The sequence below is a fragment of the Cervus canadensis genome, chromosome 29 (genome assembly GCF_019320065.1).
Source record: "Cervus canadensis isolate Bull #8, Minnesota chromosome 29, ASM1932006v1, whole genome shotgun sequence".
In the NCBI taxonomy this organism is placed as follows: domain Eukaryota; kingdom Metazoa; phylum Chordata; class Mammalia; order Artiodactyla; family Cervidae; genus Cervus; species Cervus canadensis.
The window spans coordinates 35,479,178-35,496,074 of record NC_057414.1 but is presented as its reverse complement, the minus strand read 5'-3'; the positions used below and the strand labels follow the sequence as shown (position 1 = coordinate 35,496,074).

The 16,897-nt window shown below is 44.7% G+C and overlaps 1 protein-coding gene across 3 annotated transcripts; it reads left to right on the top strand.

Moving 5' to 3' along the window:
* The first annotated feature begins 5,557 nt into the window (after positions 1-5,557).
* LOC122431272 (pregnancy-associated glycoprotein 1-like) lies at positions 5,558-14,480 on the top strand. Of its 3 annotated transcripts, XM_043452495.1 has the most exons (10): positions 5,587-5,642; positions 6,692-6,842; positions 7,815-7,932; positions 8,031-8,149; positions 9,357-9,550; positions 9,632-9,637; positions 10,513-10,623; positions 12,148-12,289; positions 12,374-12,472; positions 14,179-14,480. In XM_043452495.1, the coding sequence occupies exons 1-10, from the start codon at positions 5,590-5,592 to the stop codon at positions 14,323-14,325; spliced, it is 1,140 nt and encodes a 379-aa protein (XP_043308430.1). In that variant the 5' UTR covers positions 5,587-5,589; the 3' UTR covers positions 14,326-14,480. The 3 variants fall into 3 exon arrangements, with proteins under 3 accessions (XP_043308432.1, XP_043308431.1, XP_043308430.1); XM_043452496.1 differs by lacking the exon at positions 9,632-9,637 and having other exon boundaries at positions 5,569-5,642; XM_043452497.1 differs by lacking the exons at positions 9,632-9,637; positions 10,513-10,623 and having other exon boundaries at positions 5,558-5,642; positions 14,179-14,470.
* The last annotated feature ends 2,417 nt before the right edge of the window (positions 14,481-16,897 follow it).

The window sequence follows — 16,897 nt, the reverse complement described above, 5'->3', positions numbered from 1 at the left end:
TGGTGATTGCAACCGTGAAATTAAAAGACACTTACCCCTTGGGAGGAAAGTTATGACCAACCTAGACAGTGTATTAAAAATCAGAGATATTAATTTGTCAACAAAGGTCCATCTAGTCAAGGCTACGGTTTTTCCAATGGTCATGTATGGATGTGAGAGTTGGGCCATAAACAAAGCTGAGTGCTGAAGAATTGGTGCTTTTGAACTGTGGTGTTGGAGAAGACTCTTGAGAGTCCCTTGGACTGCAAGGAGATGCAACCAGTCCATCTTAAATGACATCAGTCTTGAGTGTTCATTGGAAGGACTGATGTTGAAGCTGAAACTCCAATACACTGGTCACCTGATGCAAAGAGCTGACTCATTTGAAAAGATCCTGATGCTGGGAAAGATTGAAGGCAGGAGGAGAAGCGGATGACAGAGGATGAGATGGTTGGATGGCATCACCTACTCGATGAACATGGGTTTGGGTGTTCTCTGGGAGTTGATGATGGAGAGGGAGGCCTGTCATGCTGCAGTTTATGGGGTCACAAAGAGTCGGACACGACTGAGCGACTGAACTGAACTGAACTGAAAGCAGGTCATCTTTTGGATGACCTGCCATTTGCTCTCTGGCTTGTGATGATAGCCACAGTTACAGTGGAATCAGAGGGCTCCTTGGGGAGGCTGTCCCTCTCCCTGTGACCCATTAGAAGTGAGTACAGCTCTCTCCCCTCCTTTCTGGGCCAGGAATTCCAGCAGGAAGGATGTGACCTCTAAGTTTAACCAGAAGACTCAGGTAGATCTGGCCCTCGGGTAGGCACTATTCTTTTTCCAATGCTTCTTCCTTCCCTCCTGGGTCCTGAGCAAGATGCCCACCTCCTGGTTACTGTTTGTGAATTCCTCCGCCCTTCTCTTACAAATATCTATGGAGTCCCACTTGTGGCTCCCTCTCTACCCAGGCCCAATCCCTCACCTGCAGATGGCACTAAAGAAGGGAAAACCAAGGAGGGCCTGCCCAGTTCATTCTTTCTAAAATGGCTGCATTCCTTCTGCTTCCAGACCCTGTCCTGAATCATCAACATTTCCAGCTAGATGACTCAGCTTAGCAGAAGAATGGAGATGCAGATGGGTGTGGGTGGGCAGTAAGGTTGTCAGATGTGGGGGATGGTTTTCAGATGATGAGACATGAGTTGGAGTAAGGAACATGTGGTCCTCCAATCACTCATTCATTGGGGACCTGCCTGAATCTGCTATCTTGGGCTCCTCAGGATATCACAAAGACAGAAACTTCAAAATGGACTTTCTACAGCATGTATACTATCTATGGTGAAACAGATCACCAGCCCAGGTGGGATGCATGAGACAAGTGCTCGGGCCTGGTGCACTGGGAAGACCCAGAGGAATCGGGTGGAGAGGGAGGTGGGAGGGGGGATTGGGATGGGGAATACGTGTAAATCTATGGCTGATTCATATCAATGTATGACAAAACCCACTGGAATGTTGTGAAGTAATTAGCCTCCAACTAATAAAAAAATTTTAAAAAAAAATGGACTTTCTATAAACTTCTGTAGTAAGAAGTTTTTGTAGTAAAAACAATTTCAAACATAACAAATATAAGAAAGAAGAGTGTCATGAACCTTATCTTTCATCATTTGGCATCAATAACTATAAAACTAACCTCTTAGTCCCACAGGTTGTCATAAACAGGAGACTATGCAATGTCAAGGTGGTGGACAACTGAGTTCTTAGTGAAGATATTCTTGACTTGTATCAGGTCTTTCTCTTCTTGCTATGTTCACACGTGTAGTGGGTGAAGGAAAGGAGGAAGAGGCAGAGAGAAAAAGAGGGAGAGGCTAATCTCATCATGAGGGACCACCATCAAAACCCCCCATGTCAATTTGTGTACCTTCCAAAGGCCTTACTTTCTACTACCATCACATTGGGAGTCAAGGGTGGACACAATTCAATCCATAGCAGCTATGCAGATCTCTTTTTAAATCAAGACAGACCCTCATTTCATTCTCTCTTTTACTCTTTATTCATTTTTCCTGAAGTATTTTAGGGACGAGATGAACATTTCACAAAATGTACATAATGAGTATTTGTGGTACAATGATAGGATATGAAAAAAAAAGCCCTTTTGTTCCCAATAAAATGAACATCTTATATCTAGCCCATGTGCAAATTTCCCTGATTTTCAAAAAGCAGTTGTCTTTCCACAGTTTATTGAAAGAATGTACTCATATGTTGCACTTGGTTGTTCTCCTTTAAGACGAAATACTTGTTCGTCTCCCAATTTTAATGCCATTTATATGTTCAGAAACTGGGAGGAAGCAGGGTGGTTTGTCTTACAGAATGTCCCACTATTGGGTTTAGAGCAGGAGTCCACAGTATCAGCACAGTGGGCCAGGACAAGTACCAGTCCTTGGTCTATTAGGAACCAGACCTCCACAGCAGGAGGTGAGCTGCAGGCCAGTGAGTGAGGCTTCAACTATATTGTAGCTGCTCCCCACCACTCTCTTATCACCCGCAGAAGGGGCAGCCTAGCTTGTTTTCCTGGAACTGTTTGTAGTTGCATAACATATGCTTAAAAGAAACAAAAATAACATAAATGCTGATGATTATTTCCTTTCTCAGTGCTCAGAATGGTGAGTTGGTGCCCTAGCAGTCTATCACTTTGACAAATTAGATGCTGCCCATTAACATTTGGACACATTCGGCCAGCTTAAAATTAAATATGAAGAAACTCTGATCATGGGATCCAGCCCTATCCTTCATGGCAAATAGAAGGAGAAAAGGTGGAAGCAGTGACAGATTTCTTCATCTTAGCCTCTACAACCACTATGGATAGTGACTGCAGCCATGAAATCAGAAGATGTTTGCTTCCTGGCAGGAAAGCTATGACAAACATAAACAGTGTGTTGAGAAGCAGAAACATCATTCTGCCCTACAAACTGGTAGATTTTTGGCCTTTTCATTTGGATTCTTAAACTTTCTGTCCAGTTCCCACTGGTCTTTGAAGTCCTTAAGGTTTCTGGTCCTTCAAGACTCCCAAGATTATTTTGTGCATTTCTTTACCCAGTCCTAAAATCAGCCAGCTCTTTAAGATGGTCTGATGGGAAATTATTTAGAAGCTACATGTTAGACCTCAGAATAATCACTATTATCAAGTTGTCATTGCTTCTAGGCTTTACAGCGGTCAGAGGAGGAAGTACACATTTTCCTTAAAAAATAAAATAAAAAGGAATATAATTAATTGGTACAAACATATGATTTCAGTTCAAGATTTAAGGCAGCAGGGTTTTAATTAAACTTCTTCATGTTATGTGTAACCCTCTTTTTCTAGCCACTGAAAGGCTTACTTCAGAACATTAGTTTTAATTATTGACTTGTTTTACCTGTTAGCATACATACCATTCTGTCATAATAACAGAAGCAATATCAGGAACAATAAGTTGTTGCATATAGCTTCAGATTTCTTTCCTTTTTTTCTTTTGGTTTTGTTTGGGTTTTTTTTGGATGGGCAGTATTTTTGTTTTTCCTTAGAAGATATTCCACTCTGAATGTAGAGACATAATTCTAAATTTTAAAGCTACTTAAGTAATGTGTTGTTACGGGCAGCTAGTCACCAACTTGATGCAATTAGATTTATCAGTTTTGCTCTCAGTTTGTTCAGTTCAGTTCAGTCACTTAGCTGAGTCTATCTCTTTGCAACGCCATGGACTACAGCATGCCAGGTTTCCCTATCTATCACCAACTCTCAGAGCTTGTTCAAGCTCATGGCCATCGAGTTGGTGATGCCATCCAACCGTCTCATCCTCTGTCTTCCCCTTCTCCTCCTGCCTTCAATCGTTCTTTACATCAGGGTCTTTTCCAATAAGTCAGTTCTTCCCATCAGGTAGGCAAATAATTGGAGCTTCAACTTCAGCATCAATCCTTCCAGTGAATATTCAGGACTGATTTCCTTTAGGAGGGACTGGTTTGATCTCTTTGCAGCCCAAGGGACTCTCAAGAGTCCTCTCCAACACCATAGTTCAAAGGGCATATACTTGTGTCATTTGTCAGTGACGTCATATTCCCCTTTTGGGATTTAACCACCAAAACTGAATTTAAACAATATGCAGAGGATTAAGACACAGTGCCCCATCTATACACACGTGGCAACCAGGAGAGGCTCCTGTTGTATTCAAGGGACAGGCCTGGATAGATCTCATGCAAGAATAGGCCCTGGGAGTCCTGGATGAGTCATTAAACACGATTGTCTTTACTTTGGCTGCCACAGTTGTTTTGTCTTCTTTGATTGGTAAGACCTTTCAAAATTATTTTTTTGTATGTTTGCTTTGGCAGACAAAATTTTTCATGGCATACACCCTATAGGGAAATTTTATCAGAAATATATCCATTTATGTTCAGCAGTTAAATGTGTTGTTTTGTATGTCCCTGATGATCTTTCTTTATAAATAGAAAGGAAACAAACATGTTCAGTATGCATTCAGTCTCTGTAAATCAACCAACTTGAATTAAATTCCTCTCTGTCCCCACTGCACTCCCATCTCTAGGCCAGAAATAAAAACCTGCAGAGACTGAAGGCTGGTTCCGGCACATCATTGTGGGGATTGTGTTCCCACAGTTTTCTTGGGGGAAAAAAGTATTTGCTAACATTAAAATCAGTAGATTGTACATAAATATACAACCTTCTGATTTTCTTGAAAACATGTCCAACTGGCCTGCTTTCCAGCATGGTTGAAGTGGAGGAAAGTCTGCTCCCAGTGGTCAGGCCTGTGCTGCCCAGGGTCCAGCATGGCCATCTAGTCCTACTATCATTTCTCTTGCCTCCTGGGGCCATGAGCTTGTGAGAACTAGACTGCTAGCTCATGGAAGGTAAAGATTACTTTTGTCTTGATCAACTTTGACTTTGAAGCCTTTAACCCATAACCCAGCACACACTTCTTCCTTGTACATTTGTTGGATGATATAAAATATCTTGTGGATGCATATGACATTTCTTCCAATACTGAAACCATGCCATTGAACTACTGCTCTGTCCTAAATCTTTGATGCAGACTGGCATCCTAGATGATGCCCCTGATCTCTGCCATTAGACCCACTACCTAAAGCCAGTTGTATCTCCCTGGGCTGCCCCTGAAGTCTTCACCTTACCATGTGACAACTTATCCTCCTAGCAATCTCCTCTCCAATGAAGAAAACAATGCATATCTCATGAAGTGGCTAGGAAGATGACACGAAACCAAGAATGTCGAGCACGGCCCCTAGTTACCATTTTCATGATGTTCTTAGCAGTTGTTTCTCTAAGTAAGCAAAGTTCTCCATCTTCTTAGATGTCCATGCAGATCAGTTAGATTTTCCAGCCAAGATTCAAGGAAGAGATTACATTTCAGTTATCTGTATTCTGAGAAGCTTCAAAGTCCACTCGCCAAGGACACTGAAGAAGGTAAAGATTTTATCAAGAGCTTTGTATTTTGTTCAGGTGTATTAGTGGCCTAAAGGGGAAAACAAAGGCATGTCAGAGCATATATAACTATGGGCTCCCGGTCACCACTACATGCTAAGAACCTGAACTTACCTGAGTACTTGGAGCCAGGAAACAGCATGAAGTGGTTTGTGCTCCTCGGGCTGGTGGCCTTATCAGAGTGTATAGTCAAGTAAGTAAGGGGACTGTAAGGTGCATAATCTTCTTCTCTCGGATTTTTCTTTTCATCCGATTCAAGTTTAGATGGGAATGGAATATTTCCCTGACAGTCTTAAAGTTCAACTCTTACTTACTGATAAGTACTTTGCTATAGGAACTGTGGATCCCAAGGGTCTTAGTGTACATTTGCATGGTTGCACAACTCTTGGGGTCCAGTCATCTCATAACCTATTGAAAATGGAACTCCTTTCAATTGTTCAATGCACAGTCTATGCAGATGTAAGTGTGGTCCTGTGGAATAGCACTTTTCTACATTTTTTGTAACATTTCCTCTTTTTCCCTGTCTACTTCAGTGGGCATATGTCTATGTCTGCATCTCTATATCACCATCATTGATCTCTCCATCTCTTTGGAAGTCTCTGTGAGTGTATTTCTCTCTGTGTTGTTTTCTTTTAATTTTTCATTTGACTTATCCTTCCTTCTCAAGCCTCTGAATTTCCCTGAAGTTCCCTATCTCCTGGATTCTTCTTTCAACTCTCTTTTCTTTCAAACTGGAAAAATATACACAGTTTTATATACACTGTTTTATATCTGACAAGCAGTGAGACCACAGCCAACTCAGAAACCTCTTGCATTTCAAATTGCTCCCTTGTAAAATAGGATAAAAGTCCCCCTTCTACCCCATTCTCTGAACTTCTATGAGAAAGATACAGCGGGATGGCAATAGTAATGTTAATGGCTGTCATTGCTGAGACCTTATATCCATCACTTCACTTATACCCAGGATATTCTATTTGGATGGTTTGAATTGTTACATTCCACCATTTCACTGACAGGGAGACTGAGACCCCATATGGTCATATGGTTTATCCCAGATTGCAGAACAGAACCTGTAATCAAACCTATGTCTTTGCCATGGTATATACATAAAATTCTGATAATAAGGTGACTCATAAAGATGATTGGAAAATACACAGGACTATTACAATGACAGTTATACCTCAACATTGACAGCTAATTGTAGCTTCTTTGTTGTTTTCTTTTTCAAATGCTCAATGAAAGAATACCTCTAACGAGAGTGAAGACCATGAGAAAAATCCTCAGTGAAAAAAATATGCTGAACAATTTCCTGAAGGAACATGCTTACAGACTGTACCAGATTTCTTCTCCTGGCTCAAACGCAACTATTCACCCCCTGAGGAACATCATGGACGTGAGTGTTTTAGGGATGGTGTTCCACAGCACCTCCTGGTGCTCTGGCCCAGCACAGGGGCTCATCTGGAGATGCCATGTGGGATATTGGGGTTGGGGCTCCTGCCAGAGGTGGAAATCCTAGGCAACAGGGGCCCTACCCAGAGGAGACCACATTCTCATCCTCAACTCTTGGTCTTGGTACTGGGCCCAGCAATTATCAGGTAACAGGTAAAGATCCATTTCTGTGTCAAAGATGTGTCATTAGTTTGAGGGAAGTTGTTCCTTCTGAACTGAGTCACTCAGTTACAGATGAAGAGTGAGCCATCTCTGATCAAAAGGTAGAACCAACCAACTGCAAAACAATGTGAATCCCCAGGCAGAGGAATTCAGTTTCAACAGATGCAAAATCCACAGCAGGAAAAAGTTACTGAACCTATCTTCTGTGTAAGGCCAAAAGAATCGAACACTGTGGTTACTGTTTTTAGATTAGAAAAAGGGCTTATATTATCTTCAAGAATGTCCATGCCAGCCTGAGAGATAGGAAAAGAGTAAATACATGTCATGAGAGGGTCATCTGTGTGGTGTTGATTGGATGTGGTCTGAGTTTAGAGGGAGTGGCTAGTGTTGATCAAGAAGGACCTCCTGGAGAAGGGGGTGCTGAGGCTGGGTTTGAAGAGACTACAGAGCTTCTCAAATGAAGGTGCCAGGACTTCCCTGGGTGTCCAGGGGTCCTGGAGGTCCAGGGGTTATGACTCTGGGCTTCCAATGCAGGAGGTACCACTTCAACCCCTGGTCATAGAGTCAATATCCTGCATACCAGGTAGCATAGAAAAGAAATATCAAATGCAAGCACCTCTGTGATCAAAGGCTGTGAGCTGCACAGTGGTTCAAAAGTGATCTCAAGAGATATGTGGCACCCAGAGGGAGGCATCAGTGTGGGAATAGAGGGTAGCCACTTCTGTAATAACCCACTCCCTCCTTTTCCCTGTAGATGCTCTATGTGGGTAAAATCACCATTGGAACACCCCCTCAGGAATTCCAGGTTGTCTTTGACACAGGCTCATCTGAGTTGTGGGTGTCCTCCCTCTTTTGCCCCAGTCCAGCCTGTTGTGAGTATAGACACCCGGTTCCTGGACCATCTTTCCCTTGCCCTGCCACCCTGTTTTCCACCCTTGGCCCTGATGACATTCATCTCTTGTGTCTGCAGCTACACACGTTAGGTTCAGACATCTTGAGTCTTCCACCTTCCGTCCTACCAAAAAGACCTTCAGGATCACCTATGGATCCGGGAGCATGAAGGGATTTCTTGCTTATGACACCGTCCGGGTAATGTGTAAACAGAAGCTGAGGCAGGACTGGCTATGGAGTGACCACTGCTTACAAAACAGATGCAGGACCATCAGGCAGGGCCCTTTCTAGCCTAACTCCCATAGGCTAGATTGATATTGGCCATATTACCCATAGGATCCTGTCCCTGGGGAGGCAATGCCCGTGTTGACACACGAGCACAGATTAGCTAACCCAGAGTGCCTTGAGATGGGGACTTGCAGCTCTTCTGCCCATGAGCAGTTCAAGGTTCATTTTGCTGGGAGAGAGAAGACGGGAAAACATCACCCACTTATATATTCTGAGACACTGTTCCAGGCATTTTCAGGTAATAACTGGTTTAGTCCTGCAACAACCCCACACAGCAGTTACTCTGACTAGCTCATGAGACATATGAGGAAACTGAGGTGCAGACAGCAAGGGCCTTGCTGAGGTCACACATGTGGTAAACAGTGGAGCTGGGCCTGCTTTTCAGGACTGCAGGTGCTGTGGGGTTTTTGGGATAGGATAAAACTAATCTAGCGACCCTGGGGATAGTAAAGTGCTCAGGTATCCAGACTGGGAAACTGCAGGCCTGAGATGTCAGGGGCATGATAAATGAGTTCTCATTCTAGAGGACCCTCGAGAGTCTAATAAACTTATGGCCTGCCTCCCCAAAGTAGTTGAGTAGTTCCCCTGTCTCTCTTTTTCTCTCTCATACACACTCACACAAAGACACACATATCCCGAAAAGTGAATTCCACAGGCAGTAATTTCATAGATCCCTGCAAGCAAGATTGTGTTTTTGGCTTCTGTCTTCTTGGACAGATGCAGAATCCACAGTACCTTACAGAGAAAGCAGTCCATTCCTGTCATTAGGTCACAGTGATGCCAAAGAGAAGGCTACCTTGCTCTCGACTCATTTTGTCCACAAGGGGGAACTGATGGGACCTGGCCTGACTCTTGGTTGCCCCACCTGTACAGAAGCCACGAGGCCAATTGACTCACTCAGTTGGTGTTTTTCAGATGGGCAGATGTTTTAAAATTCACAGCCTCTCACAAATGGAACCCAAATTCCCCCCCACCCCAGCTTGGTCTAACCATCTGAGGCCCACCAAAGACAGAGCCCAGCTCAATTCTTCCCTGAGGATCTAATGGCAATACACCCCAGCCCAGTCCTAGCCCCAATTCACATATCTGTAAGTGGGAACACTCTTCTCTCCCACAGATTGGGGACCTTGTAAGTACTGATCAGCCATTTGGTTTAAGCTTGGCAGAACACGGGTTTGAGGATACACCTTTTGATGGCATCTTGGGCTTGAGTTACCCTGACATATCCCTCACTGGAGGCATCCCCATCTTTGACAACCTGAAGAAACAAGGTGCCGTTTCTGAGCCTGTCTTTGCCTTCTACTTGGGCAAGTAAGTCTGAGATGGACAATCCTTTTCTCCAAATTAACTGTAAAGCGCTTTCAGTCCCATGAAAATTATAGAACACTTGAGAAAGAAGTGTCCTGAGAGATAATCTAACCCAGGGTAACTATGGCCCCAGGGCCATACCTGGCTTCACCGCTGGCTTTTATAAATAATGTTTTTGTTTTTTGGTTTTTTTTTTTTTTTTTCTGGAGCACAACTGTGCTCCTGGGCTCAAGACCATTAACTTGGTCTAGGGGGGTGAGTAAGAAGGAAGACTAATGGAAGGCAACAGGAAACAAGTTGGAGGTAAAGGCAATAGGATTTGCTTATGAATTTGATAAGGAAGGAAGGAGAAGGATGGTGGATATCTTTCCTTCCTCATTAGCATTTCACTGGTAACCCAGGACCAGCTACACAATTTGCAGGAGCCAGTGAGAAATGAAAGTGTGGGACACAAAACAAATGTGTGGGACACCTTGTTCAAGAAGTATTAGTCATTTTATGTCAGGGAGGACAGAGGTGGTTTCCCTTCTGATTGTGGGGCTGTTTGGACAGTAGAGATCACAGGCCAGCAGAGCCAACTCTGGGTGACCTGAACCCACACAGTTAGCACTCCCAGGCCTTGATTTTCCTGAATAATGACAAGCTGGACAAGGGGAAAGTCAAAATGCTACAGCACCCTATCCTCTGAGGGTGTCTGAGCACTCAGATCACAGGAGGTCCAGGGCATCTTCAGAAGACATAGTGGGTGGAGCCCAGCCAGGTGACTCAGCTTCTAACCTCCTCTATGCCACTCATTAGCCAGTAACCGACCTCAGTCTGTTTCTCAATTACTCCTAGCCTCGACTTCTGCATCTGTAAATGGGAACCTTATTAGGGCCTTGATGGGTAGACAAGCACAGCTCTCAGACAGTGCACTTGTTACCATCCTCCAAAGATCCCCTCCTCTCTTCTCTCTACACATGCAGGACGAAGGGCAGTGTGGTGATGTTTGGTGGGGTAGACCACCGCTACTACAAGGGAGAGCTCAACTGGGTACCATTGACACAAGCGGGTGACTGGCGTGTACACATGGACCGGTAAGCCTCTCCCTCTGAGGGTCAACCCAAGGGATGCTCCCACTACTGTACATGGACACAGGCAGGCACACACAAATGGATTCTCAGACACATAGTCACACAAACATATACACCATCCACACTGACACAGACAGACACACAGACACATGGAAACACACAAGCAGACACATATACACAGAGACACATATAAACATGCATAGCTCATCAATGACACACAAGCACAAATAGAGACATACAAACACACATACAAACACACAAGCACATAGATACACAAACAGCCCATGGGTTCATAACCACCCCAGGCCTCCTGACCAGGGCTCTACCCAGGGTCCTCACAGGGTCCAGAGAGGTCTGTGCAGCTGGGAGAGGGCTGCACCCGCTGCCCTGTGAGGCAGGGAGCACGGTCAGAAGACTCTGCAGTGTGGTGAACAGAATCGGGGAGGACTTCACCAGCCTGGACAGCATTATAAGATGACCAACTGTCCAGGGCTACCTGGGACCAAGCAAGTTCTCAGTACAGATAAATGTCAGTTTACAAACAGGGAAAGTCCTGAGAAAATAGGGAAAACTGGCCTCCTTATGGAGAAGCTACCCAACAGTGGAGAGAGGTTGGCTGCAGTCTTAAGACGTGAAAGCAACTAATAAAAAAGACACACCACAGCCCTGGGCACAGACTGGGGCAGGGTCTATAACTGAGAGAATCAGAAAGGTGGGATCCAGGAGTGACCTGAGGACAAGAGGCAATAACTGATAGGATTCTGTGTGATACCCTCAGACAAAAGCTGACCTGTCCTTTGGAGTTTCCATGGGCTAGTCATGTATTTCCTGGCCAGGATCTCAGGGTCTGAGCTGGTTGTAGGAGCAGTGATGGGAGACACCCTCTCACAGAAAAGCCCCTCTCTCCCACCACTCTGAGAATCTGCTGCCCCCATGAATCTCCATCTTCACTCTGCGGTTGACCCATTATTTGTTCCCCACCAGATACAACTCTCTGATGTTTCTCATTCATTATTTTCACAGTCTTCATCCACTCATTCAACACACAAGCATTGTGCATCCACTGTGTGCCAGGCACTTTAGGGAGGCAATGAGAATAAAACTCACTCTCACATCTAAGAAGGCAGATGTACAAGAAATGACTCACGTACATAGTGAATTTTCATTTTGGTGCATGCTAGATATGAGGAAGGGTCTACAGAAAGTGACTAAGACAGGAGACTGATAAACACTGGGGGAAAGACTTCCCTGAAAACAATACAGTTAAGCTGGAATCTGGAAGATGAGAAGAAATTTGCTAGTCAAAGAGAAGGGGCTCTTCTAGGAAGGAATACCAGTTGTGTCAAGGTGCAAAAGAGCCTGATGTATTCAGGTACTGCATTCAAGGATGTCAAGAAAGATGCTGTGTCTAGAGCAAAGTAAAAGAAGGCAAGAGACAAAGGGATGTTTAGGAGACAGTTGGGAAGGGGGTCACTCAGGGGAGAATCAGAGTGACCTTGATACCCATTTTGTCACACTGTCTCTCAGCATCTCCATGAAAAGAAAGGTTATTGCTTGTTCTGGTGGCTGTGAGGCTCTTCTGGACACTGGGACATCACTGATCATTGGCCCAACAAGACTGGTGAAAAACATCCAGAAGCTTATCGGCGCCACACCACGGGCTTCCGAGGTGAAAGGTGACCCCAGGGTCACTCCCAGTCTCCACATCAACAAGGATCTCCAGGGCCAACCTCTCTCCCTCTCTCTTTAACAGCACTATGTTTCATGTTTTGCGGTCAATATCCTGCCTTCTATTATCTTCACCATCAATGGCATCAACTACCCAGTGCCAGCTCGAGCCTACATCCTCAAGGTGAGGGGAGAACCCTGAGGGTTGGTTCTCAAATAGGAACTTGCAGGAACACCGGGCTGCTTCTGGGAGGAGAGTGCCTTCTTCAGGCTATGTCACACCATTGCAGATGCTGCTGAGCCCCTGAGCCCCTGTGCTTGGGCCAGAGCCTGCCAAAAGACCAACCTCTTGAAAGTAAAGGGCACTCTGGGACATTGATCATCCTGAAATAAATGTGGAGATGCCACGCCATGCTGGCATGGTGGGAGTCACAAGGAGAGGGAAACACTAAGGTCCTCAGTCCTCAAAGAGCTTCAGTTCAATCTGAACCCTCAGATGCAAGAATATGGAAAGTCAGCTCTAGCAGTCCCTGAATAGGCCATGTGACAGTGAGAATGCCCGGGACAGTCCCAGTGTGATGTCCCACAATAGGGATTAACAGTCTGCTTTCCCTTCTCTAAGTTTTCCTGGTTTGGATGATAAATTACATGGTCACCCTAGTTCTCGGCTGCTTCTTCCTCTTGCTCTGGCCAGGTGCCCCCTCTGTGAGTTGGGATACCGACTCCTCTGTGGGGAGGTTGGATGCTAAGGTGAATAAAGGGTGCACAGTCACTGATCAGCCCCAGCATAGGGTGGAGGCTTCATGTCAGCTCCCTGTGGGAGTACATAGCAGGCTGATGGGCTCAAAGAAGGCTTTGTGGAACAGAGGGAATTTCAGGAATTCTAAAACAACAAACTCATGGAACCATAAGGAGGGTTGCTTGGTTCTAGGCAACACTGCACTGAATTCCATGCAAAAGACATCCCAAGGTGCTCTGCATCGGGTCACTGGGGACTTACTAGGGGTGATGAGGGCTATGGAATGACTGGTAGGAATGGGGAACCAGAGTAAGTTACCCAACCAAGCCTGGAGTTGTCAAAGAGGGTGAGTGTTGTCTGAAGGAGGCTTCCCAGAGTTCCTGAGTTAAGTCTTCAAGATCTTGTTGTGGGCACTGTTGTATTCAAGATGGATAACCAACAATGAGTTGCTGTGTAGCACAGGCAACTCTGCTCAGTTATATGACAGCCTGGATGGGAGGGGTATCTTTGGGACCAGGATATATGGATACATGAGGTTGAGTCCCTTTACTATCCACCTGAAACTCAGAATATTGTTAATCAGTTATACTCCAATAAAAAATAAAGTTTTTTAATAAAGTACGGATTGTGGGGATGCAGGAGGAGAACCGGCATTCTCTATAGAGAAAACAAGGAGCAGGAGTCAGAAGGAAAGAAACAGGGAGTGAGGAGAACCAGGGGACACTCTTGTTCCTTTCTAAAAATTGTATTGAAGTGTGGCTGATCTTCAGTGTCGCCTTAAGTTCTGCTGCACAGCAATGTGACTCAGTTATACACATAAAAAATATACATTCTTTTTCTTATTTGCCTTCATGTGGTTTATCACTGCATATTGAATATAGTTCCTTACTCTCTACATTAGGACTTTGTCTTTTATCATTCCTCTGTATCCCCAACTCCCAGTCCTCCCCTCCCCCACACCCTTCCTCATGGCAACCTCATATCTTGGCCCTTTTTGGTTTGGATGAACTTTCATATCCCCTGCTGCTGAGAAAATCCCTTGATACTTACCAAAAGAGGGAAATAAAACCAAGAATTGTGCTGGGTTGGATATTGGCGGGAGTCTCAGGTAAGACCTCAGGCTGACTGGTGTGTGTCTCTGGCTCCCCCAGGATTCTAGAGGCCACTGCTACACTGCCTTTAAAGAGAATACAGTGAGATCTACAGAGACTTGGATCCTGGGTGACGTCTTCCTGAGGCTGTATTTCTCGGTGTATGATCAAGGAAATGACAGGATTGGCCTGGCAAAGGCATCGTAAATGCTTGGAGTGGTTCAGGAATCAGTAAGGCCACTTTTAACACACACTCACTCACACTTAGGGCACTCCTGCCCAGGATGCTGGTGAACTGTATTTGGTGGTCTGCAAATCATATTCTCAGTAAAGAATAAAGGGTTTCACTCTTAATGGTGCTGTGAAACAAATGGGTGCCTATGTTTGAGTCTGGGAGGTGTACAATGATCAGGAAGGATCTAAAACAAAGTCTGAATCACAGTTGAGAGGAGACCACTCCAACTGGATTTACGGAAAGTGGAGACTCATTGAAATGATTCTGGGAATCCAGGACACAAGAATCAGAGCAAATAAAAAATCTCAGTGACTGGAACCAAGAAATTAGAAGTCATCAGCTCTCTTTTTCACCCTCAGTCTTTCCTTTCCCTCTTCTTTGATGGTCTTAGCCTGACAACTTTCTTTCTTAAGGCTTCTACACCTAGTGAGGGATTCCAAGCTACCTGCCTTCGGCTTTATATCCCGAAGGCATCACCTAGTAAGGAAAGAAGCTCCAGCCCCAGATCAGCCATCCTGGCAGGGCCATGGGGTCCTATGACTGGTTTTACATGGTCATTGGCCCTGACCCAGCAGCACACATGATTCTCAGTTTCCTCCAGAACTACATGACTGAAGCTGGGGAGAGGCAGCCCCAAGGACAGTGATTGGTGGATGGTCTAGGCCATGGAAGAGCTCGTAATGACCCACCAACTCCACCACCTCCTCACTCAGAGGAATTCTGAGGGGTAATGAAATAGACTCTCTTTGTCACATCTCAGAAGATCTTATCACTGGGCTTCTCCAGGGCAGTTTGGGAGAGGTACTTCATGCAGAGCTGGTTCCCTCTTGTTCCCAAACCCCAGTCACCAGCTCTCTACCACATATGCCTGCTCTGTCCTTTCCAGTACTACTTGGTAAACGATGGCCCCAGTGGATGCCTGAGCCATCCCCCTCCTCCAGGGCCCAGAATGCCCCTTCCTCGGCCTCCAATGCTGCTGGGGAGAATGCAGTGCATGTATGGGGGAACCCAGGGTACACAGAGCCTTCAGCCTTTCTGAGCTTCCTCCAGGGGTGGAGCTACAAACTCTTTGCTTGGAGCTGCCATGTTTAGGCACTTTTGCAGTGGATGCATCAGTTCTTCTCACCTGGAGGCCCTCAGTAGATGCCTCAGCTGAGACAGCAAGGGTCAGAGGTTGATTTCCTTTCAGATTGACTGGTTTGATCTCCTTGTTGTATAAGGGACTCTCAAGAATCTTCTCAAGCACTACAGTTCAAAAGCTCAATTGTTTGGCATTCACCCTTTCTTATGGTCCAGATAGCACATCTGTACATAATTACTGGAAAAATCATATCTTCGACACCACAGACTTCTGTAGCAAAGTGAGTCTCTGCTTTTATTACACTGTCCAGGTTTTTCATAGCCATTCTTCCTTCCAAGGAGCAAATGTCTTTTAATTTTGGGGCTGCAGTCAAGGTCCATAGTGATTTTGGAGCCCAAGAAAATAAATTCTGCCACTGTTTCCACTTTTCCTCATCTATATGCCATGAATTGTGGGACTGGATGCTATGAATGTTGAGGGGTTTTTTTGTGAATAGTTTTTTGAATGTTGAGTTTTAAGCCAGGTTTTGCATCTCCTCTCCTCATTAAGAGGCTCTTTAGTTCCTCTTTGCTTTCTCTTTTAGAGTGGTATCATCTTCATATCTGTGGATGTTGATATTTTTCCCAGCAATCTTGATAGCATCTTGGGATTCATCCAGTTCCACATATTGAATGATGTATCCTACATATAAGTTCAATAACCAGAGTGACAATGTATACCTTGTCATGCCCCTTTCCCAATTTTAAATCTTTCAGTTTCTCCATGTCTGATTCTAACTGTCACTTTTTTACCTACACACAGACTTTCAGGAGACAGGTAAGGTGATCTGGTACTCCCATTTCCTTAAGGATTTTCCACAGTTTGTTGTGCTTCACATAGTGAAAGGCTTTAGCATAGTCAGTGAAGCAGATGTAGATATTTTTCTGGAATTCCCTTGCTCTCTCTATGATCCAGTGCATGATGGCAATTTGATCTCTGGTTCCTCAAACCAGTTTGTACATCTGGATGTTCTCAGTTCATGTACTGTTGAAGCTTAGCTTGAAGAATTTTGAACATTACCTTGCTAGCAAGTGAGATGAGCGCAATTATATGATAGGCTGAACATTCTTTGAAATTGCCTTTCTTTTGGATTGGTTGAAAACTGACCTTTTCCTGCACTGTGGCCACTGCTGAGTTTTCCAAGTTGCTGACATATTGAATGCAGCAGTTTTACAGCCTCATTCTTTAAGATGTTTTAAACAGCTTAGCTGGAATTCCATCACCTCCACTAGCTTTGTTTATAGTGATGCTTCCTAAGGCCCACTTGACTTCTTGCTCCAGGATATCTGGCTTTACATGAGTGACCCAACCATCATCCTTATCCTGGTCTTCATGACCATTTTTGTACAGTTCTTCTCTGCATTCTCGCCACCTCTTCTTAATCTCATCTGCTTCTGGTAGGTCTTTGACTTTTCTTTCCTTTA

Excerpts from the sequence above, each read along its gene's own strand:
- LOC122431272 (XM_043452495.1), top strand. The coding sequence starts at position 5,590 with ATGAAGTGGTTTGTGCTCCTCGGGCTGGTGGCCTTATCAGAGTGTATA. Across the intron at positions 8,150-9,356 it reads TTGCTTATGACACCGTCCGG|ATTGGGGACCTTGTAAGTAC; the intron begins GTAATGTGTAAA and ends TCTCTCCCACAG. Across the intron at positions 12,473-14,178 it reads CTCGAGCCTACATCCTCAAG|GATTCTAGAGGCCACTGCTA; the intron begins GTGAGGGGAGAA and ends TGGCTCCCCCAG.